Consider the following 23,890-nt stretch of genomic DNA (forward strand, 5'->3'; position numbering starts at 1 on the left):
CCTTTCAAACTAAGGCAGATTTGTTCTTTCACTTTATTCCCAAAAACTTGCGTAAAATGAAAGGGTGAAATCAGTACAGCAACAAACATGGAAGTAAAAGAAAAAAAAGTCCACTCTCTACCAATTCTCAATATAGTTTCATTATCTCTCAATGACAGTAATTAGCAGTCAGTAATGGGAATAGAAAAGATGGCCTGCAGCTGTAAACAAGACAAGAGAATTAGTGTTTCCACACATCCAAATTTTAAGACAGAACAAGAGGTGTAGGAAACAAAATCCTGCATTCTACAGGAAAGAGCCTGCTCAACCACGTATTCCAATTGACTTAGGATTTCACCAGCAATTTGAAGGCATATCACTTTTTATAAAGTATGAATACTAAGTATTGAGTTGTGAGGGCCAGTATTGAGAAAAAAACCCAACTGATTAAGCTCTGCTATATCTACCGATATTAAGTGAAGTCACAACATAGATGTTTGAGCCAGAGTTATCATGTAAAAAAAATTATTCCTATCTTATCTATATGTGCAATCTCAGCAATGAGTAACTTTAAACTGTGTTCTGAACTTAGAATTCAGTAGGTTGAGAGAGGTATCATCAGGCTGTATTTGAAAGAATGAGTGCATGATAACAAGAGCTTTTTGTCCATTTTCCGTCTTTTTTAAAAACTATCACAGAACTGCAGCAATACACTGTGTACCAAACTGACTGGCTGTTTCCAAGACCTCTCCAAACAGCTGCTTGCCTCTATGTGCTATCTCTGGTTTTACTTTCAGTCTCAGAGGGGCACTGAAAAGTGCTTGAGCAGCATCACTGGCACAGGGGAGCTCTAGTCCACATGTAGGACATGGAGACATGACAGCAATGCACACAGTATTTGCATCATAATAGTTGCACACATTCTACATGTTATGTGTTCTAGTCACAGAACAGAAAAGGAAAGAGAAAGAAATTGAGAGAGAGACAGAGAGAGAGAAGATACTACATTAATTGCATTTGTATGAAAACAAATTCTGTTCTGTTAGCAGTTAAGTTGTGTAAGTCATGTTGAGGGCCAAATGATTAGCGCTATTAATAACTGCTCTACAAACTAGTTTAGATTAGAATAAAATATTGACATATTTTTACCCTCAAACCTTTCCTTACTAGGCTATCAGATCATTATTTAGTATTGTTTTCTTACAAGTCTTACTCACAGATTCTCAGCTAGGATAATTCCTCAGAACCCAGTTATTCCACTAGAGTGAGGAGAATTTGTAATTAGAGAAATGAGCCTCACTGACTAATTTGTTATATAAACAGTAAGATGCTTCACATTTTTAAAATTTGATATACACAAAAATGTAGCCATTAATTATTTTAAACAAGTACTATCAAAGAACTGGTCAGGTTGGAGGGACTTCAGTGGGTGCTCAGGTCCAGCGTCCCAGATGAAGCAGGGCTATCCAACAGCACATTGCACAGGATAGTCCAGATGCACTATCCAGCCACATACAATTCTTTTATTCTGTTCTACTATTATGGGATACATACGTGGGTGTATTATGTATTAGGTTTATTGTACAATAATTCAAGACTCACCCACATTCTGCAGTGTTTAGACAGAGAAGTGAACCCACATAATACTCCACTGAAGTCAACTGGAGAAATAAATAGCCCACTCTAATGCTACAGATGCAGGACCAAAGCCAAAGTTATTAAAGAACTTTGAAAATTATTCTTGGTCCTCTCCTAGTTTCTTAGTAAAAATAAACAAGCCTCAAAAGCAATAGTTCTGTATATTATTGCATTAAATACCACAGCTGGAAAACTTCTTAATATTAAAAGAAATATTACTTAGTCATGTTTCTTGCCAGAAAATCCTTTCTGCATATCTCTCCCATTCCTGGAAAATGGTTGATTCTCTGAGGAAGTAGAAAAAAAAAAAGGAAAATTAATTGAAACTTTTTTGTTTCTCTGGCATACCTAATTACAGTAATTTAAAACATTCAACTGCATGCTCAGGCAAACACAAGTACTGCTACATCTAAATTATTTAAAATAATATCTTGCACTATAGTACCTATTCTTAACAATATTAAAGATGCTGCAAGCTGTATTCTCTTCCATCCATGTAAGTTCCCATTGTTTTAATTTCATACATGAGACTATCATACTTTTATTCACAAAGCTATCTAGAAACAAAGAATGCAAACACAAGATAATGGTAAAAAAACCAAAATACTTATTCACAGGACTGTGGAGAGAGAGCTCTGTTTCTTAACTTACTGCTTCAAAGCTTATGAGAAACTTATAAATGATGTTTTGTATCTTCTTTAAATTGATCATTCACAACACCCAACTGGCAGAAAAAAGCATGAAAGAACAGCCCCAAATATTTATACACCAGATTCCAAGTGGTAAGAACAAATAACTCTGGAAAAGAGAATAGGATTTTAAGCTATGCAGTGGTACAGCCTTAATTTGTTTGTAAGAACAAATAACTCTGGAAAACAGAACAGGATTTTAAGTTATGCAGTGGTACAGCCTTAATGCAGCCTGTTTGGTTGTGGTTTGTGTGGACTTTTTTTCCCCTCCACACAAACAGAATGGAGCAGTTACTGACAATTACTGAACATTTCAGAGTAAAGCAGTTTATGGAAACATGTCAAAAATCTTAACTGTACCTGATAGTTCTGCAGCTCAGCAATCTTCTCTTGCTGCACAGCACAATCACTCCAGATCAGATTTGCTGTTTCATCCTCATCACGTGTTTTCACAAATCCCATCTCTTGTATTACTACACGCACTGTGGAGAAATCACACTCTTAGGGACTATTTTGACTCTCTAAAATAGATTAATTTTCAACATTTTTAAAAAATCAATTAAGATTTTAAATACTTCCCCTATAGAACTCTTCGTCTGAGAACAATGTTAGCATGGCAAGCTATTTATCTTGCAATATTTCCATCAGTCTATTGCAAACCTGCCATTACAATGTTTCAGCACCTTATATGAGGCAGGAATCAGCACAACCACTGATGGGAACTGCAAAGAGCTTCAAGGTACTCCCCAATCATCCAGCACAAATCCCCTTGTACAGCAGTTAGATTTAATCTTGGTTATGCCATAAGTTACTTTTAAAACAGTGATGACTACAAGTGTCACTGCAGATAGGGACAAAAATGCCTCCTTAGAGAAGGTACAGTGTTGCAAAAGCAAATGCATGATTTTATTTTTTTTTTTTTAAAGACTGGTTACATACCATGCATAACTCTGATTCTAGGAAAAAAATATTTTAGCACTAAACATGAAAATACAAAACCTTAACGGATTTTACTGAGAAGCCTCTGTATAATAGAGTATTTAACATTGAATTTACACTGTTCATCTTTCAAGGCTTTAAGTAAACTTACAAACACATATATAACACATATTTAGAAGGCTCTTCCACAGCCTTCTTCATTCCTTAAGTTGTTACATTTCAAGGTAAAAAGTGAGAATTAATATGAGTAACAAAGGGGGATCACTAGATACACAGTATCCAAAGCTATGAATTAAATGTTACAAGAAACCCCGGGTTTCTTATAAAAGAAACTCCTTCAGAAATGTCTCACTGTCAGGTTGATGCAGAGTCCATTAATTCACTCCATTAATCAGTAACTCTCTCACATCAAAGGCCATTAGGATGAAAACAAAATATGCAGCTTCCTACCAATTTCATATTTTGTGCCAGCAATATTGGCAGTGATGACTCCATTCTTCTTCTTCTTTCTGACTTTCCTTTTAATTGTGCTCTGATAGGGTAGTTCCGAACTCAAAGTCAGAGAAGCAGTTCCATGGTTATCTTTGAAAAATAATGTTGTAACTATTAACATTTTTATATCTCAAATAACATATACAAATTAACTAAAAATACAAATAGTACTCCATCACAATTTATAGGTACAAGCATACTGAATAATTCATAGGGTATATTAAAAATCCAAGACTAGCATACCTCCCTCATTAGGAAAGGATGGCATTATAACCTAGGATAGTGCAGAAATAGAGTTCGAATTCTGTTCCAGCTTCTCAGCAAATGGTGAAATTGTCAAAGCCAAATTACTTAAAACTCCAGTCATGCCATTTCAGTCTCTGGCTGTAGAAAAAATTAGTTCTGGAATGGATAGATACCTGCGTTAAAAAAAAAAAAATGTAAGAGAGACTTTGTCATAGACAAATCCTAAAAAAAAAACAAAATAGCAGGAAACTAAATATGAAAGCACTTTTAATTACATGTATAAAGAATTGCTTATTTTAGAAGATTGATCAAGCTATTATAAATACAAAATTTTGTTCATTGCAGTTCAATTATTTTCTTTCTGGAAAAATCATTTTGCAGTGATAATTTTCAAAATGAAATTACATTACCTCTTTTTCTGATTTTCATTTGGGTATGGGACATTTTGGACTTGAAAATATGTAACACTGAATTCAATCAATACTGCCACTTTCTATCTCCATAAAGCTCTATGAATTTACAGTTTTATATTTTCAAACATATTTTAAACACACTGTATGAAGGTTTTCAGTACCAAATGGGAAATAACTGAAATCACAGCAATAATCTGTTTCCTCTTTTTCACTGTCAAATGTTTTTTAAAGCAATTGTCCAATAACCATGTGGTAATGTGGCTGCAGTTTAATGCCCACTTCATGACACAACAGATGTGACTTGAAGACATTTTGGATTGACAAACATTTAAATTTTCAGATTTTAAAGTGAACATTTACTTCCATAAAATGCTATTTTTTACATCTACAGTCACAAAAAATTCCTTTTTCTTTTTTTTTTCCCTCATGAATACAGCACTACATGAAAAACCACACATATTAAGAAGTTTTTTAGGTCCAGCTTCAGCACATAAGAACAATGGGTTAAAATACTGGGGAAAGAAAACCTTGGGAATACATCACTTCTAAACACACTGCTGCACACTGACTAAACACACTGATTTTGGGCATTCAGCACTATTATACCAAAGTCTGCAAGGAAATAAATGCTGTCTTTGGCAGGCTGCCTCAAACAAATCTACAAGTTTTCAAAACATACAACATGTTACTGATCTTTAAAAGCTTTCATTTCTTTTCTGCAGTTATATGTGTAGCTAAAGTTCCTCACACTAGCTTTAGATCAGTTTATATTTCTGCTTTTGGTGATTGCAAGACTTATTTAAAATAGCTTATAGAGAGCACAAGGGATTTCTTCTACTATAAATAGCAGAAAATTACAGCAAAGTCAATGACTTATGATGCAAAATCTATGTGGTCATAAGATTGGACAAGATGTGCATTAATGAAAATACTAAAACATTACTTATAAATCCACATTTTTTTTCTTTTTCTCTGGGTGTGTACACACACAACAGAGGAGAGAGAGATGTATGTTCTGGACAAGTCATCCACCTTTCAAGAAAATACAAAAGCAGTTATTTTGAGCTCCAAGATCTAAATTCCTTTCAAGGCAGACATTTACCCTTAACAGCCCAGTAATGCAAAAGCATAAAAAGAACAGATTATGGTTCTTTTATGACTGTCACAAATATAGCAGGAGTCAAATTCTGCTTTGTAACCAGACAAATCTCCCTCATCTCCATTTAGTGCCCCTGTGTATTTATCCACAAAGAACAGGAGATGTTTTATACACTGATACAATGTCAGACAGCACAGCAGTAACACCCAGCCATTTTGAAGTTTGAATGTTTTGGATGACATTATCTGAGAAGGTGGCCTGAAAGTCCTTGGGCCCACTGGCATACTAAAATTAGACACAGAGTTGGGAAAGCAAAGCATTTGTCCTCCTTAAAACCACTGTGAAGGAAAAGCAGTGCTGGGCACAGTGACTCACTGGCTATTGCATGTTATCTGTTTCTCAGGCTAAGAATACCACCAGAGTACAAGACATGATTAGTTCCTGGGAATAATACTGAAGTACGTCTGTTAGCCAATTAAGGACTTCTATGAATGCACAAAAATGCACGGCAGTTTTTTCTTTGCTGTACTGACTAAAAACTTATAATAAATTTGGAAGAATGTTAAGAAGACTAACATTGCCCTGTGAGAAACACCAGCCCTTTACTAACAGAGCATGATTTACAAGCTATGATATGCTAATAAAAAGCAAGCAGCTCATAGAACTTTCATTCATCTTACAATCACAGAAAACTATCTGCCCAAAGTTACTATAATACACTGTGTTCTGAATGTGGACCATAAAATTCCAAACTGCACCACACTGCTGAATTACTGCTTTTCTTTTTTTTCTTTAGATAGACACTATTATTTTCATCTCAAAAGAATACTCTTTGGGTCTAAATAGCATGTACCAACACTCAACGTCTGTGACCAGTCAAGTTTTAAGTACACATACATGAGTTGATGGTAAAGATGTATGGCCACCTTTAGAGTATTCTAAGGACAATTAGTAGTTCAGCCATATGGAAAACAAAGTAATGGTACTGTACTCTGCACTCAAACTTACTTTAGGGTTTTAACTTTTCAAAAGCACCATTCCATACCAATAAATATTCGTATTCTGACCTAAGCTTGTATGTAATAATTAAAAATAGTTTTACAACTCCTTGACTTCTCTTCAGTAGTCCATCTTCAACCAAGCATTTCACTGAATACCAAAGCACCTGCAGTTCTAAACCATTAGCTTTCCAAAATATTTTACATAGGATCCAGTCCTTCCTTTGTTCCTTTCCAAAGGGCAAATAAGGTCCAGTGAAATGGGACAGTCTCAGCATGTTTTCCCACCATGTCAAGTGACAGATCAAGAGTCATGACATGACATGTCAAGAGACACTGCATCTCAACTGGGGGGATAAATTACCCAGAGCAGTGAATTGCTGCTGTGAATTGTAGGCTAAGCCATGGGAGCAGTAGACTTGCCCCTGTTTAGATCTCCCTGCTTTGTGCATCCCCAATGCAGTAGCACGAGATGTTCCAATTCTGCAGCAAGAAAACCTAGCACCACCCTGCTGAGGAAGCTACAACCTTCCCAGGTAAACTGCAACTGTTCCTCTAACTGCCCTTAGATGACCAAGTCCCTAAGCAGAGGAATAGATCACTTGGGAGAGATAGGAAGACACCTCCCAGAGCGACACATGAAGGGTTGCTGCTGAGGGGAGGGAGCTGGAAGGAGGAGAGCTCACTCGGACAGTCAGCATCAGCAGTGTAGAGGCCCTGGCAGCCACAAGGTCCTACACCTCATTTTTAATTCTATGTAGCAGAAATCATCCCAAAGTTACTTAGTTCTCTGACCCAGGTCCTCCCCAGGCATATTCTTCTAGCTCACATCTTCTGATTTGTTATTATTGCCAAGCCCTACTCCCAGGTCAGGGCACAGCTGAAGGAAAGACTTGCAGCACAGACTGCTCTGCAGGCAGCCTTTGCCAGTTACAGGCCAAAGCTGATTGCAGGACTCACCCAGATCATGCACAGTAACAGCAGCAGCATTGTCAGGTAACGACTACATCAAATTCTGAGTCAGTTCTCATACCTGGGACAAGTTTTTGCTTATAAAATAAGCATAACCTATAACGTGCATTCAGCTACAATAATGCAGAGGCATATCTTGCTTGTAATCTACCTGAGAGACCTGTTTCCAAGAGATTGCTTTTAATAACACATGAGAAAGCATTCTATTTTCAAACTGGGACTTTTGGAGCAAGTCAGCTGTCAGAAATCTCAGAATTCACACTCTGGCAGAAAAGGATTGCAGTTCCTTCTGCACATGCCGTTTCCCTCCTCAAATCCTGATTCACATAAATTAGTGAAGGTTTGTTGCTCAACCATACAGATTCAAGGGTAGCTGAACAAAAATGGTTAACATATAAATGGAGAAAGACTTGTGAAGAAGAAATGAAAGCATCTTCATCAGGTTAGCACACTCTTATATAAACAAGCACTTTGACTAAAAGTGCTCTACAGAGAAAAAAAAAGATGAGATGTTATCTTTACAGCTGCCTGGCAAAGGTGTGAGAGTGACAGTAGGAGAGACACTTCTGTCCTAGAAAGGCACAGAAGACAAAAAAGAAAAAAGAAAAGGAAAAAAAAAGAAAAAAAAGAAAAAAGGATCTTTTTTCCTCCAGGGACAGGAGAGGCAGGATACTCTTTCTGGAGGGGGAAGTGTTGCACATGGAGAGAGAACATAGCAGATGCTCAAGTCCATTTAAAGGAACAGTGCCTTGGTAAAGAGCAGGGGACAGTGGAAAGAACCGGTTTCATAGTCAATAGAATGATTCTTTGACAAGTTGTAATACATTCTAGAAACTCAAAAATTAATAGTATTTCATGCTGTTACACAAATTAAGTGTATCATAATGTGTTAGTAAGTTGCCCTGAGAAATACTCTTCTGGCCTAGATTATATACAGGGTTTTTTTAACAAATCCCTCTAATTTTCTTTGTTTTTTTCCTCCAGACTACTCACAAGTGACCTCTGCCTTTTATGAACCTTCACTTAATGTCTTGATGTAGTCTGGAAAGTTTTTAATCTCTAAATAGTAATTGTATGTCATTAGACCCCACCCCTTTTTTTTCCCCCCCAAACTGTAAGTATCACAGAAAAATATTTGATTAATCAGATCAAAAAAGAGCAAAGAGAGTCAAATTTAAACTGAAAGTAAGGTAGTGAAATTTGAGAATCTATTCTAAACAACTCAAGTCAATGAGATTCTTCAGCCTAGTTTGGATCATACCAGTAACTTTGAAACCACAACTGTGCACCCTAAGAAAAAGATACTAGATTTCATATGCACATTTAAAATTATTTAATCTGATATATTTAATCTCTCAGAATGGTAGACTCACCTGCTACAAAATGCTCTGTGTTCCACACATCACTCAGTGTACTGTTTGTAATGAGAACTTCCTTCTAAGCAATTGTGACACTACTGGTGCCCATTTCGAAAAGCTCCAGGGGTTACACATGTGTTTAACTTTGCATACATGAACAGAAAACAAGCCTTCAGATCTTAAGCCATGGTACATATGACAAGGCCTCTCAAAGACAGCTAACATCCTACATACCTGGGTGAAAGGCTAAAAAAATGGATTGTCAGGGTAATTTCCTGAATTCTTTGGGTACAGATAAGTACTCACTCATCAACAGTGAGCTGGAATATTTTAGAACAGATTTTCAAACGAGCAGACTGCTTTCCTCTGAGCCCATTAGTGCAATTTACTCAGCGCTGTCACAAGTGTCTGGAAATGCAGAGGAACTGGAAGGAAAGCCACAAAGTTCCTGACATAAGGAGCTTTCACAGTGAAATGGAGACACACTGGAGATACAGTTACAGAACCGGGCAGGTGACCACAGGGACGGAAAGACACCATCACAGTGCTGCAATCCCCACTCTGCACTTAGCTGGAAAATCAAATTAACAAAAATTTTACAGAAACAGGTAAAAGAAAGATGTGAACATAGCCTTCAGAGATTTGACCTAGCAAACATCTGAGTTCTGATTTTTTTCAATCTAACATTTAAGTCAATTGCCCTTAGATCTTAGAGTGTGGAAGTCTGGACACACCACAGTGAGGGGTGTGCTATTTATTACAGTTATGCAAATCTATAATCTACTTTTGATCTGGAATTAATATATAAAATACAGATTCAAAATGAGATTAATAGAGAAAAAAGCCTTTTTCAGGACCCTGTTCAGCAAGATAATAACAATTTCAGCAATGAAACTGCAGAACTAAAAGCCTCCTACCCTTTCATGACTTTTTAATATATGGCCTTATAAAATGCATGTTGAAGTGCTCCTGCTACAAACAAGCATAGTGACCAGTTTTATTGCTACATATTCAAAGAACAGTTTGGTGGCAAGTTCTCACTCTTACAGAGAAATTCTACATGCAAAAAGTAGTCTTCCTTTTGAGGCTTGATATGTCAAAGTGACAAGCTGGTTTTTAAAAGGCTATCTGTTAGCTGGCTTAAAATTGCGTGTAATTAGGGCTTGGTTCAAAATATTCTGAAGTCAAATGAAGTCTATTAATTTCAGCATTCCTCATTCCCACCACCAAAGAGATGAGATATTTATTTGGCAGTTCTTTCAGACAAAGAGAATGTGCAGAGTTCTCAGGGGTTTGATTTGCTAAATGGACAGGTACAAGCTACAAAGGAATCCAAACAGCATGATTTACACAACGTTTTTTTTGAATCATGCAGTTCTGTAAAACAACTGTCTGAACCGGTTTCTCCAAATGGCCAGCATTTCCATTTCCCTAAGCCACCAAACCAAATGACCAAGCCAAGCTACAGTGCACTATTTCAAATGGCTGGAGTCCAGCCAGGAAAGACCCTTCAGTGCCAGCTCCAAGGCTCAGCAGCAGGCGGGGGCAGAGCCCCGGGAGCTTTGCAGTGTTAGTGCACAGATTTTACTTTGTCTTCTCCTGACTGTGCACTTCACAGCTTTGGATTGAATTTTTTATTGTTTAATATCACAAAACATCTATGAAATGATAAGTATAGAGTGTCTGATTCAGAAAACAGGAAATTGATTAGAAGCTGTTAAAATGGTGGAAGTTTCACATCAAAGTTTCACAGGCATTAATCACTTCCTACTCACAAAATACAGAGATCACAACTGGGCATAGAAGCAATTTTTTAAATTTCAGTGTTGTCTTGAACTAATATTGCTTCTCTTTTCATTCATCCATTTTCCAAAATGTTAAATCAATGTCAAATCTTTCAAATCTGAAGATTGATTTTCTGTTTAAAAAACGACCTGCAAAGTGACCTTCATAGCAGAGCACACGATGTGACTATCTGTTAGCTCATTCTCATCCTTCAAAAGCCCTTTCTAATGTGATAACATATTTCAGACTGTTAGCAAATTGAGTACTATAAAGTTTCATAGTTATGGTTTGTATATTGAAAAAGGACCATCAAAGAAAGTGAGACCAAATTAGAAAAGTACAGAAAGGTCAAGGTTTGAATCTTTTACTTGTTCAGTAAAACATTGAAAATATATTAATTGACAAAGCAAGAGAAAAGAATCTGTATGACTTAAAATCAATAATTCAAAAATACAATGCTGTGAACTTAAAATAAACATTATTTAGCATTCATAATGGCAAGGAAAAATATTGATAAAATAGCTCAAACAAGCAAGTGTAACAATGTTTTTATACAGTAAAATCTAAATTTCAGAAAATATATATCTCTGTCACTTGCTGCTAAAAAAAATCAGTTTTCATGTTCTACTTTCTGCCAGCAAAAAGCAGAAACAATGCACAGATCTTATATTACTGTTCACCACTTCACGAAGTGTCAATAACACTGCAAATCTGACAGCAGGACATTTCACTAACTCTGGAACATAAAGTATTCCTACCCCCTGATCACAGTGAGTTCCACTGAACACTGCTGAATGGAAGCCAATCCCTATTTATTATAGAACCATTATATACAACCATTTTTTAATATTTCATATTTATATACATATATATGAAATGGTTTTAGATGAATATATGATATACAACCACTCCACCTTCATTTAAAACAGCATTGGTGTGCTGTAGGCCTTTCCAGCCTAGAAATGCACACACCATTAGAGCCTCCAACCCATCAGCTGTGCAAGCCACAGCCGAGTGGCCGGATACCCACGGCCACAGGAGGGCTGGAGCCCTGGCACCTCAAATGAAGCATTCCCCTGAACCAAACAGCACAAGGACATTTGTTTGCTCTGTGTTGAGGACCAAGGCCAGGAAGCCACTGACTGATGGACTCACACAGACTAAGGGCCAGCACTCTGTGGGGAGACAGCCATGGCCTCGAATGAATGAAACAGAGATGACAACGTTCCATAATGATCCTGTGTCACAGTAATATTGAGGTGTGACATTAACACTGTGGGTTTGGTAGGGGGAAAGGTAAACAAGACAGAGTTAGAAGAGGAATGTGAGTTGTGGCACCTGTGGGAGCATCTCTGCTCTTCTTTTGACTTCACAGTGTGCCATCCATGTTCTTCATTATGGCATGTCAACACACACCAACAGCTACCACACAGTGCTTCAAATGGTGTACACCACACACTAATCACTGCTGGAATTATACTACTCCTTTCTTTTTCTATCATTCACTTCTCAAAAGATTTATTTCTCAAGTAAGAGCTAGAGGCCTTAGGGATCTACAAGACAGGACAATTTAACATTTCACATATATCAGCAGAGCTGTCTTAGCATAAAAAGCACTGATCCTTTAATGAAGCTGATATGTTTGCAGTGATTCATTATATTATAAATAGACCTTGGGGAGAGATTTGCTAAGGATCTTGGGGAAGAAAAAAAAAAGAGAAAAAGATATCTTTAGACTATTCCCCCTCACACATCAAATTCTCCCTCCCTTGCTTCAAGCTGGCAGCATTGGCTTAGTGTGAAAACAACCTCAAGCTCAGGAAGACAAGAACACAAATATGGTTAAATTAATTTCTACAGAGTTCTGTGTATCACAAGAGACACACTTCAGCCCTGTGTTGGTCTGCATCATCTCATCTCATATTTTACAAGCCTGCAATTCATAGATTCATTTCAACGTCACTAGACAGGGGCTGCAATCCTCACACACGGCCCACAACAACTCTGATTGAAGATTACATCATCCTAATTCACATGCTGCCACATAACATTGTATTGTAGTTTATCAACAAGGGTGACACTCCCACAGCAGTCTGAAATTTAAATTGGCAGACGTTAGCCTGTAGTTTCAGCATTGGATTTGCAAATATTAAGACAATAATCAGATCTTGAATAAATCACCAAAAGAAGTTTCTTGCAATCACAAGAAACATTTATTTAATGGCTTCTTGACCATGAAAGTATAAGAAAGGTGCTCTCATATGATGATCAAGTTCTTTATCACATTATCTTGACATTTCCAACTATGAAATCATTTGCTCAGCTCCAATTGCAATACCTGTATATTTGTATGAGTGTTGGTAGATCTCTAACATTTTAATGACTGTCATATACTTCTACTCTGTAAAGAACAGGTGACAGTCAGAAATATTCACAGCTGGCCTACAATACCACTGAGACTACTGCAGCCAACACTCAGTGCTAGTAAGTTTGTAAACAGCTGATAAATGAAACAGAAACCCCAGCAGCTATAAAGCATTTCACAAAAACATGCTTTCCTCCCCACTGCTTAGTACTTGGGGCTCAGTGGGGTACCACTGATTTGAAAATATTTTTGCACATAAAAACAGGAGAACATCAAGCAGTTTCAAAAGGATGAGAGCCCTCAGAAGCTTCTTTTAAATGAATTGACCTGATTTATAGAAATTCCCTTAAAAGGCTGGATTGGCTCCAAACCCTCTGTGTCACACTATTTTATCCATTGTGGGGGATCTAAATAGAGTGACTATCCTCATTGGCAGTGAGATGAGACTCCATTATTATCCAACTATAGGAATATATTGTGCAAATACTGCTCACCTGCAGAGAAATACAGCATGTAGTCACAAAGCCTAGAAAAATAACCTCTTAAATATAGATCCTAAATGTTATACTTTGAATACCCAAAATAAGAGAGAAAAGTGAAGTATACCAGACTTTATATGCGCTAGCTTTAATTTTTACTTAAAACATGAGAATAGCCTACAAAAAGTAATTTCCTGGGATTTGCTCATAGGATCAGGATAATGTACTCTCTGAATAAGTACAGCATTACTGAGGTAACCCTGCAGTATTCAGTAGTTTATTTATTGAGTAATCATGCACCACCTCTGAGCTGCAGAGCCCATACTGACAATAGCACCAGAGCTTTTTAATGTCGTTTAAAATAGCTCCAAAACCTGAGGAGAAAACTGCCCTAAGCATGACTATTGCCTCCACTGCTGTAATCACAGCAGAAGCCATGTTCCAAGTTTGGAACAATATCACAGTTAGTTCTGTCCTCATCCATCTTGGCCAAGTCCCAAAAAGCTACACTTAAAAGTAAGAGGTTCTGGCATGTGTGTATTACTTTTTTCCTCCTTTTTTTTTTTAAATTTTAAAAAAAGTGTTGGTTAGGATTAAGAGCTAAGAGCTACACTTGAAAAGTATTCTGAAATAAAAGTCCTCAACTAGAGGCTGGAGCAGTGAGATATTCCATTCATTTAGCAAGGCTCAATTTTATTTTCCATTGCTTTAATCTTATATTTCTTAAAGGTGCATTCATAATAAAAAAGAAATGCATAAACTTAGTCAAATGCATGCTGGCTGCAAAGTTAACTGCTTTTCAAACATTCAAAAGAAACAAATACATTAATTTGTTATTATGTTATAGCAACATATTTCACTGCCAGCCAAAATAAAACATGACTGGGAACTGAGCCACATACTTTTTTTTATCATATTATCCTGAGCAGAAAATTATGAAGTTTATTCTTTTGCACTTCTGACTCTCTCAGACATATCATACCCTTCACAGTGTGGAAGAATATATGTAGCCAGAAAGTAGCATATTTGCCTTATAACCACAGATAAGGAAAAAGGAAATGCACCAAACTGACTCAAAGGCATTTTTAAATCCAGAGGTATGAAAAAGGTACAACACACCTAATAACTAAAACAATAAGTCTTTCAGAAAAAGTTTCATGCGAAGTGTCAATACAAATGAGAATGCAAACGATCACAACTGACACACCAAATAGGAAAAAAAAGGATAATAAACTCTGAATATTACTTCACAAATATGAAACTTCTTCCCATTTTTTTTGGCGTCTTTGATTGCTCAAAGGAATAAAGCGCTTTCTTCAGGAAATTTCCTAGTCCCATCATTCTGATGATACATACAAAAATTACAAAATTTTTCTCAAGTCTATAATGTAAATGAGATCAAGCATACAGGATTTTCTCTGTAACCTAGTGAAGTAAGTATAGATATATTTCTATTGACTTTTGTGACTTTATATCATGATGTTTCAGTTCCAGAACAGACCTGCTGATGACACATTTCAGAATTATAATTAAGACTCTGATCTCATCCACACCAAAACTAGAGTCCATTTAAATCGAACTTTCCTCACAGTAGAAATTACAGCTCAAACTCACTGAGTCGCCTCCAAATTTCTCTCTTTCTTGGCAAAGATTACAAGCTTCAAGTATCACTATCAGAATTAAACTTTCCTCACAGTAGAAATTACAGCTTAGCCTCCAAATTACTGAGTAGCCTCCAAATTTCTCTCTTTCTTGGCAAAGATTACAAGCTTCAAGTATCACTATCAGAATTGCTTGGCTGTCTAGAGGTAGGACTTCATATTCCACAGCTCACGCAGGATTCACATGTTTAGAAACAGGGATTACTGTGCAGGTGATGTACAGATACACTGCCACAGAAAATGCTTCATGCTGCTCTCCACAAGTACATTTTGTCCAACTAATGGCTCACAATTTACTGCATTCAGTAGATGCTCCTGAATCTAGCTCTCTGTTATAAGGGAAGATAAACTGCAAGCTCAAGGATGGATGGGAAAAAGCATAAAAAATATAGAAAAGGTACAAGAATCCTGGAAAAAGAACTCATTGCAAAAGATACGTGGTGGACAGAATTTATGAGCATTCAAACTGAAGCCAAAGGATTTCAATTAACATAGTCTGCAGTAGAGTCATAGTGAAAAAAAAATCACAAACAAACCAACCAAACCTTTGCAGCAGCATGTGGCAGGGTGATATACCAAATTCTTCTGCATACAATTACTGATAGTGCAAAACATTTATTTATCATGGATTTTGCTGACAAGATTACATACTGCAGAATGCCCAGTCATACCAAGACCTCCCACTGATACAGAAACAGATTTAAAATAATTCTGCAGTACAAGTAGCAAAATGAAATCACTTACCGTTAGTATTGCATTGCTGAAACCATCTGAGGAGTCAGCTCTCCGGAAACAGGTTTTTCTATCAATAATTGACAGCTGATACAGTTTCAGGCAGTAATACACCAGGGAAAGATGGGCTGCAGCAGCAGCTCCTTCCCATTTAGCCTATATCTAGCACTTTTTAGATCTCTTTCTTAACCCTTTCTAGGTATTTTCTCCCTGTGTTTTGGGTGGCAAGACAAAGGCACGATATATGCTGTAAGAAAAGAATGCATTATTTCCCACTTTACTTAGTGACAAGAGTTGTGGGAAGAAAGTCAGTAGGATTTAGTCATAACAATAAGCTAAAAAGAAGTACAGTCTAAAAACAGAAAATGACTCAGTGACTGGAAAGAGATATAACAGGGATAAGAGCTACTGTAACCAGGGCAATGGTTTCTCCAAACGTAGAATTAAGAGGTCAAAATCACAATAACACAAGACACTAGTACAGAAGCTAAAGAAGTTAATAATTTGCAGTAAGAAAAAAGATTCTCATTCTCTTCCAGGCTTGGACCAATGAGATCTGAGCTTTGAAATCAAACCTACCCAGTTTCAGTGAAGCCAGCATTACAACCTTATAGATCAATTTTTAAACTAAATAAAATATTAAGTGTAGTAATGGAAAGACAAAAGGTAAATCCTTTACTGGAACGGCTGTTTCTGTAGTATTCTGAAACAATTCATATTCCTCAAATGAGGTTGTTTTCTTTTACAATGTCAATTTATACCAATAAGAAATTGTTTTCTGATATCATTTCAAAATATGGCATATTATTATTTTACATTAAGAAAAGATTGCTCTGATTTGACAGCTCAGTACACTTTAATGGACAGTGGACCACAAAGGATATCTGACAATAAAAGGTTTGGAATGTTCCTTTGTTCAAATGGATTACTCTTCCCCCACAGAAAAAAATAAACAAACAACAGCCACCAAAACACAGCAACCATGGGAGAAAACTGGAGATACCAAGTGCACTCCATTGTTTTGCATTAGTTTTATAGGAGTCAGGCCCATGGGATGTGCCAGACAAGACTGACTGCACCACTAGTGCCATACCTATCCTACAAGGATGTGATGCCTTAAGTTTTAGCTTTCATATTATCCAGATTATGTGCTGCATTAGTATATAACTCTGAACTTCATATAAAGTGTTAGCAAGTTCTTCTCACAGTTCAGTTAAATAAAACAATCATTTTCCAGCCCAAAAAGTATAAACAACAGGGAACTGAGGAGAGCAATCTGGGAGGATGAGACTTCATAACCTGAAGCTATAATTGGACCATTAACCCCAATATGTAAATGGACCAACACTTACAAAAGTGTGAAAATGTGTGATCTGTTGTCCCTCTTGGGTGTAGCCTTGGCCAGGCTCTTGTACTGCCCAAGGTGTACCCTTTGATGGCTTTTTTAATAAACTCCTACTTTATTCCTTTGACACTGTCTTGCTTCTGTTCTAGGCAGCCTCTTAAGGCATCAGATGAAGTATTATGGATAGATTCTAGTGAGATAGGAAGGGATATATTCACATAAACTGTTGGTAGTCCTACTAGCCCAAATGCTTAGAAATCAAAGGCAGGTAGAACACAGCTGCAGAGCAGAATGTGCAAAGGCTACAGTGTATGTAAAAGACATTTCCCCTTACTTCCTACCCTCTTAATTTGCAAATGATAGGAGCAGAAGCTCTCTCAGAACAACAGAGAATGTCTCTTGCTTGTCCATCCCAGAGAAGGATTAAGGCCTCTACTTTAGTCGTGACTAGCCAGGTAGATCTCCCAAAATTGAAGAAATTACTTCAAGGACTCCAAAAGAGTAGGAAATTATAGGACAAAACTTAGTGCAGCCAACTGGGACGTAATTTCATGTGGAAGAATAGAACAGGGAGTGAAATCTGGACATGTCTCCTGAAGTCCCTTCCCACAGATGACTTTTCCCCATAGCTCCTCATACTCTCTTGATTCCAGGTGTCTTACAACCAGCTGTTACAGAAACTCAGTTTCAACTGTACCATTACTCCATTATCCTCAAACAACTGGAACTGTACTCTGCATGCATATCCCATGACTCAGACTTTTTATGTATCAATGAAATTAAATGGTGTGTTGACTGTGTCAGACCTTCCCAAACACACATTCACAAGAACAGATCTTTATTTTCATTTCTAATAAATTTTATTTCATTTTCTCATAAAATATCAAAGACTTGCTTCCTGTATGTGCTTGTATTCCTGAGTGTTGCTTTTGGCAAAAAGGCCACAATGTCCTTTCATTTTGTCTTCATACCTAGAGGCAACAGAACGAAGTAATATATAGGCTTTTTTAATTGACTGCTCGGGGTCATTAACTGCATAATTTCTCAACTGCTGTCCAGACTTAGTCAAATCTAACTCTGTATTGTTCCCTTACTTGTCTTCTATTTCTGCCCTGGGTCAATATCTGTCTCTAAGCTGAATTGCCAACTAAGCACCACACTGCCACTTACTCCCTTCCCCACCACCTCAATCTCCCATGGGTGAGAGAATCATAATCAAAGTAAGAAAAGTCATGGGTCAAGATAAAGACAGTTTTATAGGGAAAGCAAGAGCTGCATGCACAGGAAAAGTAAACAAGGAATTCATGAACCACTTCCCATGGGCAGGCAGGCATTGAACCATCCCCAGCAAGCCATGGCTCCATCATGAGTAACAGTTCTTTGGGACGACAAAAGACATCACTCCAAACATCTTCCCCTTCCTCCTCCTTCACCCCTCTTTATTTGCCAAGCATGTCTGTCATATGCTCTGGGGTACCCCTTTGGTGGGCTGGGATCTGCTGTTCCAGCTGTGCCCCCTCTCAATGCATCCCCAGCCTCCTTGCCAGCATGGCAGTACAAGAAGCAGAAAAGGCCTTGGCTCAATGTCAGCCCTGCTCAGCAATAACAAAAACATCTCTTATCAACACAATTTTCAGCACAAGTGCAAAATGTAGCCCTAAACTATGTACTGTGAAGAAAATTAACATTTCCCCAGCCAAAACCAGTAAAATATCCTACAAGACTCCCAACTCTATGAATTTGAAACAAGTTTGGCTTGAAACAGTACTGATTCCTGTATCTCCATACTTTATTTTATTCACTGGATATCTCCTTTCCATCCTCAGAAACATTATTTTCAGTAAATGCTCCCATTTTTTAAGTGGCACAAAATGTACCAAACTCATGTTCTCAGATCATTCTTGCTCATTTTTAGAAAAAAAAATCTTTTCATTCAAATTAATGCCTAATTGTTAATGCTCACTAGTAATTTATAGTCTTTCAAAGATTTCAAGTTGACATAAGAAGTGAGGATAATATTATATCCCTCTAAAAAGTCCCATGAAATAAAATGTAATTCAAAGGGTAGTTTTTTTTCTGGGTGAGTAAGTTGCATATCTTTGAGATTTCTTTCGCCAATAATTCACATGAAATGTTTTTGCATGTTTCTCCCACCTTCCACAACACCAAATTGAGCTTGGAAGGATAAAACACTATTACAAATTCACAGAAATTTCATGTTCAATGAACACTAAACACTTGACAACCACCCACAAAAGCATAGAAAGCACAGTCTTCTATCACATAGCCCTATTCTATATTTTTCAAGAGAAGTTCACTCTGAACAAGCAGATAAGAGTGATTTCCCCAACAAATCACACAATATTCTGTCCTGTCAGTCCACTTGTTTTCTTGTGGTCATAATGAGTATCAAGATCTTTGCCTCTTCACCTGCAACAATTCAGTATTGAGCATCTCATTTCATTTCTCATGCTATACTCCAGTGCTTCCACTGCACCCTATAGGGATATAACTGTGTTGGTTTTCCAGTGCTAAAAATAAAACAAACACATGTCAAGCCAAGGACAAAGTTGAAAGGAAACATACTTTAATGTAACCAAAGAAGAATATATTTAGCATTTTGCTACTAAGCAAGGATGGAAATAAACATGTCAACACATTGCTGTGTCTAACTGTGAAACCCACACCCTACTCAACTCCTTCTGCAGCATTTATTATATATGAAAAGTGGATTTAGTCCTCATTTCTTTATTCTGAAGAGTGACTGTTAGTACTCTGTTACTACTGCTGGCCACAAAGGGCTCCTGAAATGCAGTGCAAAGCACTTCCATCCTTTTAGGCAGTCAGTTTTTCTATCAATTAACAGTAATGTAGCCATCTATGGTGCATTTGGACAGTGGTGCATATTAAACTTCAATCTGGAATCCTTCCAAAACCAAATACAAGCATAAGTGGGAAGTGGCATGACACTCACTCCACTCCAGAAAGTGAAGAGTGATCCCCAAATCAGAATGTTTTCTTTTGTCTTTCTTTCGTTATTGTTAATTTGGGCTCTCTGTAAAGCAGTACGGTTCCTCTGTCCCCAGAAATCAATGTTCATAAAAACCCTATGTGATTATATTTTTTAATATTGCCTTTGAAACAACGTGGATCTATATTTTAACATTTTCAATTATCTGAACTTTAACACTGGGAAAACAAATAGTACAAATGTATACAGTGGTCTTCATTTTGGAGATCCTGTATTCTGATTAAAACTGATATTGAAAGCAAGAACCATTATGTCTGCTTTACTTAACCTTACAAACCACAAAGCCAAAAATTTATTCTAATGTTAGAGCTTATTTCCTGGCAAATGAAATTCAAGGCAGAGCAAAAGTGTTGATAAATGAGTATAATTCAATGTGGTAGAATTGTGAAATTATATTGTACAGTTGTATGAACACTTCAGAGAGAAGGCAAGGAAGAAAACTGGGAAATGCTCTTAGCAGAATCTATTATTTAACCCCTACAGAACCTGTAGGTTCTTGCCTTCACTGCTGTGGACAAGAGGATTCAGCAGACTGGGGCACTATGGAATCTCCTGGTGTGAAAGATTCTGGCACCAAGAGGTTGCAACCCTGGAAAAGGAAGATTGGCTCTAATGCTCAGCAGGTTCCAAGGCTGACTCCTTCAGAACGTCATCTTTTTTCTCACATATCCATACAATTTCAAATTATTCCTCTGCAGTAGTAGACATCAGTGTAGTAGACATCAACAAAATCCATTCTAAATTTAAAAATACATTAGTATTTTAAATATTAATGTTAAAAAGGTTCACTGGTTCTGGTAAACTTTCCAGGAAGCTCATAATGTCTGCAAAAGGAGTAGTTGCAAAGTATCATTCTGGAAGGACTTTAGGTAAGCATTAATGGAGCTCTAAAGAGCTCCTCGTGCTTAATAAGGGCCATTTGACTTCCATCAGTAGGATTCAAATGGCCCCAATTAACTTCTAGGTATGTAGAAAATAAAAATTAATCGAGGGCTAAGTGTTCTGAAGTTCACAAGGGAAAAACAAAATCCAGCTAATATGCTCCAATATGAATGCTGTGGTACAGTGAGATTTCTTAGCTTTGATAGTTTGTATGCACCTTTCCAAATAAAATGAACTCCCTCTTTTAGGCAAATCCAAACTATTCCTTTCCCACTCAGATCATTGTAGAGTCACTGTGTCAACTATGGATGATGGAAATACCTCATCAAAAAGACTGGCAAGCATTCATCTTTTTTTGCCAGGGACTGATAGAAGGCCTATCAAAAAAATTCAATAACTTCATGATTTAGAATTGCCCCAAAAGCCACAACACTTCAAGGTAGTAATAACAATTGGAATTTTCTGATGATTTGTAGAAACGTATAGGAGTGAGAAATTAACATTGTTGTTTTCTACAATGTATCTTTACACTGATAAAATTGTAGCACAAAATTTAAAAAACAGTAGCAACTCATATTAAAAAATTATCTTGCAACGTTCTGCCATGTGCATTTTTTAAAAAGGAGCTTTGCAAAAATAGATGCAGGGTGGCTTGGAAGACGTTACCCATTTCTCTATTTCAGACATCAAGGTTTCATTTCAATTTCTTGTTTTCTAAGGATTTACATACTTAGATTAATGTGTCCTCAATTAGTATGAGACATCTGCAAGTAGCTAGCAAATGCAAAAATATTCCTTAAACATTAAAACTCCTTAAACATTAAAATATAGGCAAGGGAAAAAATGGAAAAAAGCACAGAACATTAGAAAATGTGGTTGTTCAAGAAATTTGCCATATGCATCCTACAGAGACTTTTAAAATTCATAATAAATATCCACAGATGGAGATTCAAAATCAAGAAATCATACTTCAGTCATTCTTGATGTTGGCAATTCAGAGTGAGCACATTCAGCAGTCAGCATCAGTGTGCCACATTTCACCTTCAAAATTCTATTTATGGCCTTCATAACCAACATACAGCATTAAAAACACCTTAGTGAAAAATCCTAACTGTACAAAAAACTGCAAGATGGCTTTGTGTCTAACTGCTTCTTGATCAATTAATGATCAATTAATCTCCCAGTTCTTCAGAACTGTCCACAACTAAACCTATGCTGCCAATTTACCACTATCAGCTTTGGAAGAAATGGGAACAAATTTTATTTTGATTGCAAACCTGAGCTTCAGATTACTAAAATGACTGTTAGATTACTGGAATAATTACCTAATAACTGCTGACAGGCTTGATCTCCTGGCCTCTTCTAACACTCCCAAAGTGCTGGATAGATCCCTTTGGAAATATGTGGAATGCATCCAAACCATCAGAAATCTAGAATAGGGGCATTTTTCTAAAGGAAAAAAAAAATTTAAAAACTGACAACTATTTTTCTATACTTCCTTGCATAATATGGTGAATACCTGAAGGTAAAGACATACTTTGTCATTATAAAATAAGTCACATATTCTGCAATAAATAGCTCATGTAGTTTTTTGGAGCTTTGTAACATTTCTCTCCAGAGAATCTTGCTCAGAGATAATAGCTCCATATGTCACCACAGACATTATATTTACTCACCACGCAGGAAAACCCATGGCATAATACCTGCTTCTCTATTTTTTTTGTTTGTTTGTTGAACTATCATTAGTTCAAACAATAACGTCTTATTTCTACTAAAACCCTCATTGCAGCACTTAAAACAGGGGTAAAAGCTTCTACAGATGCCAAGTCACTGTATATTTGGAGATACTCTGCAGTATCTGGGGGACAACCAATTCCCACAGAGGAAAAGCACTTCTAACCATTCATGTGTGAAAAGAACCAGCAGGATTTCTCTGAATATTATTTAGATAGGTACTAACACTCTGGTTAATTAATGAGGGATTTAGACAGAAAAGTATACTGAACTAGGGGTGGGTGATGTGTGTGTTTGGTTGGTTTAGAGGGGGTTTAAGAAGGAATGAAGTCTAATTTTGGTACTCAAACTGCAAATACACAGGAAAGGCACAAAAGCGATCAATACTGAGACCTTAAGTCAGTTTCACAGAATTCAGCAGCACGTTCAAATTCCAGCATAAATTGCTTTTCCCTTTTGCTTACAATTGTATGTGGTTTCAGCAGCAGAAATTCAAAAAATCCCACAGATTACGGGCTTCCAGCTAAGCACAGAAAGCACAGGAAGATATTTGACTTGCACCTCCAGAGATTTAACTTGTTCTACATTTCAGACTCCGCTGGGTACCACTGCCAAAAGACGATCCCACTTTAACCTTAACTGGTTCTGAAGAGACCCGGCCGTACATGCGATACGACCCGCACAGACGATGGGCTTCGCATGCACAAACTGGGGGGAGGGGGGCGAGAAGAGAAAATTAATACCTTCAGTCCTGGAATGCCTCCTGCTTCCCTGTTCCTCACACTGCGACACGCGCAGTCATCCTCCCTCCCTGCGCGAGGGCTGCCCGCTGCATCGAGGAAACTTCCCGAGGGGCCGCCGCCCGCGCTCCCGCCGCACCTGCCCGCGGCCCCGGGCGGACAGCGCTGCTCCGTGCGCCCCGAGGAGCGCCGGGGCTGCCGGCGCTGCCCCGCGCTCCCGCCCCGCAGCATCGCCCCGAGCCGGCGACAGACCCCGGTCGCCCAGCACCCCCGCAGCCCCCCGGCCGGACACGGCTTCCCTTCCCCGCCGGCG

The 23,890-nt window shown here is 37.5% G+C and overlaps 1 protein-coding gene across 9 annotated transcripts in view; it reads right to left on the minus strand.

The window, feature by feature from the left end:
• The window catches only part of TTLL7 (tubulin tyrosine ligase like 7), a 66,373-nt gene that overhangs the window by 42,234 nt on the left and 249 nt on the right, over nt 1–23,890 (minus strand). For 5 of the 9 annotated variants that reach the window (XR_005629598.1, XR_005629599.1, XM_039727051.1 and 2 more), the window contains exons 2-5: nt 3,981–4,156; nt 3,696–3,827; nt 2,667–2,788; nt 1,837–1,904 (exon numbers count right to left, since the gene is read on the minus strand). Coding sequence is in view for 7 of the 9 variants with exons in the window: in XM_039727051.1 (XP_039582985.1) it covers nt 1,837–1,904; nt 2,667–2,788; nt 3,696–3,827; nt 3,981–4,005 (347 nt within the window). In the remaining 2 variants the exon portion in view is untranslated. Of the gene's footprint in view, nt 1–1,836; nt 1,905–2,666; nt 2,789–3,695; nt 3,828–3,980; nt 4,157–15,857; nt 15,881–22,428; nt 22,553–23,580; nt 23,703–23,890 lie in introns of those variants that run through there. The other 4 variants (XM_039727045.1, XM_039727047.1, XM_039727046.1 and 1 more) reach the window with 4 other exon arrangements.

This window comes from Passer montanus, unplaced genomic scaffold (genome assembly GCF_014805655.1).
Source record: "Passer montanus isolate IOZ18808 unplaced genomic scaffold, ASM1480565v1 scaffold60, whole genome shotgun sequence".
In the NCBI taxonomy this organism is placed as follows: Eukaryota; Metazoa; Chordata; class Aves; order Passeriformes; family Passeridae; genus Passer; species Passer montanus.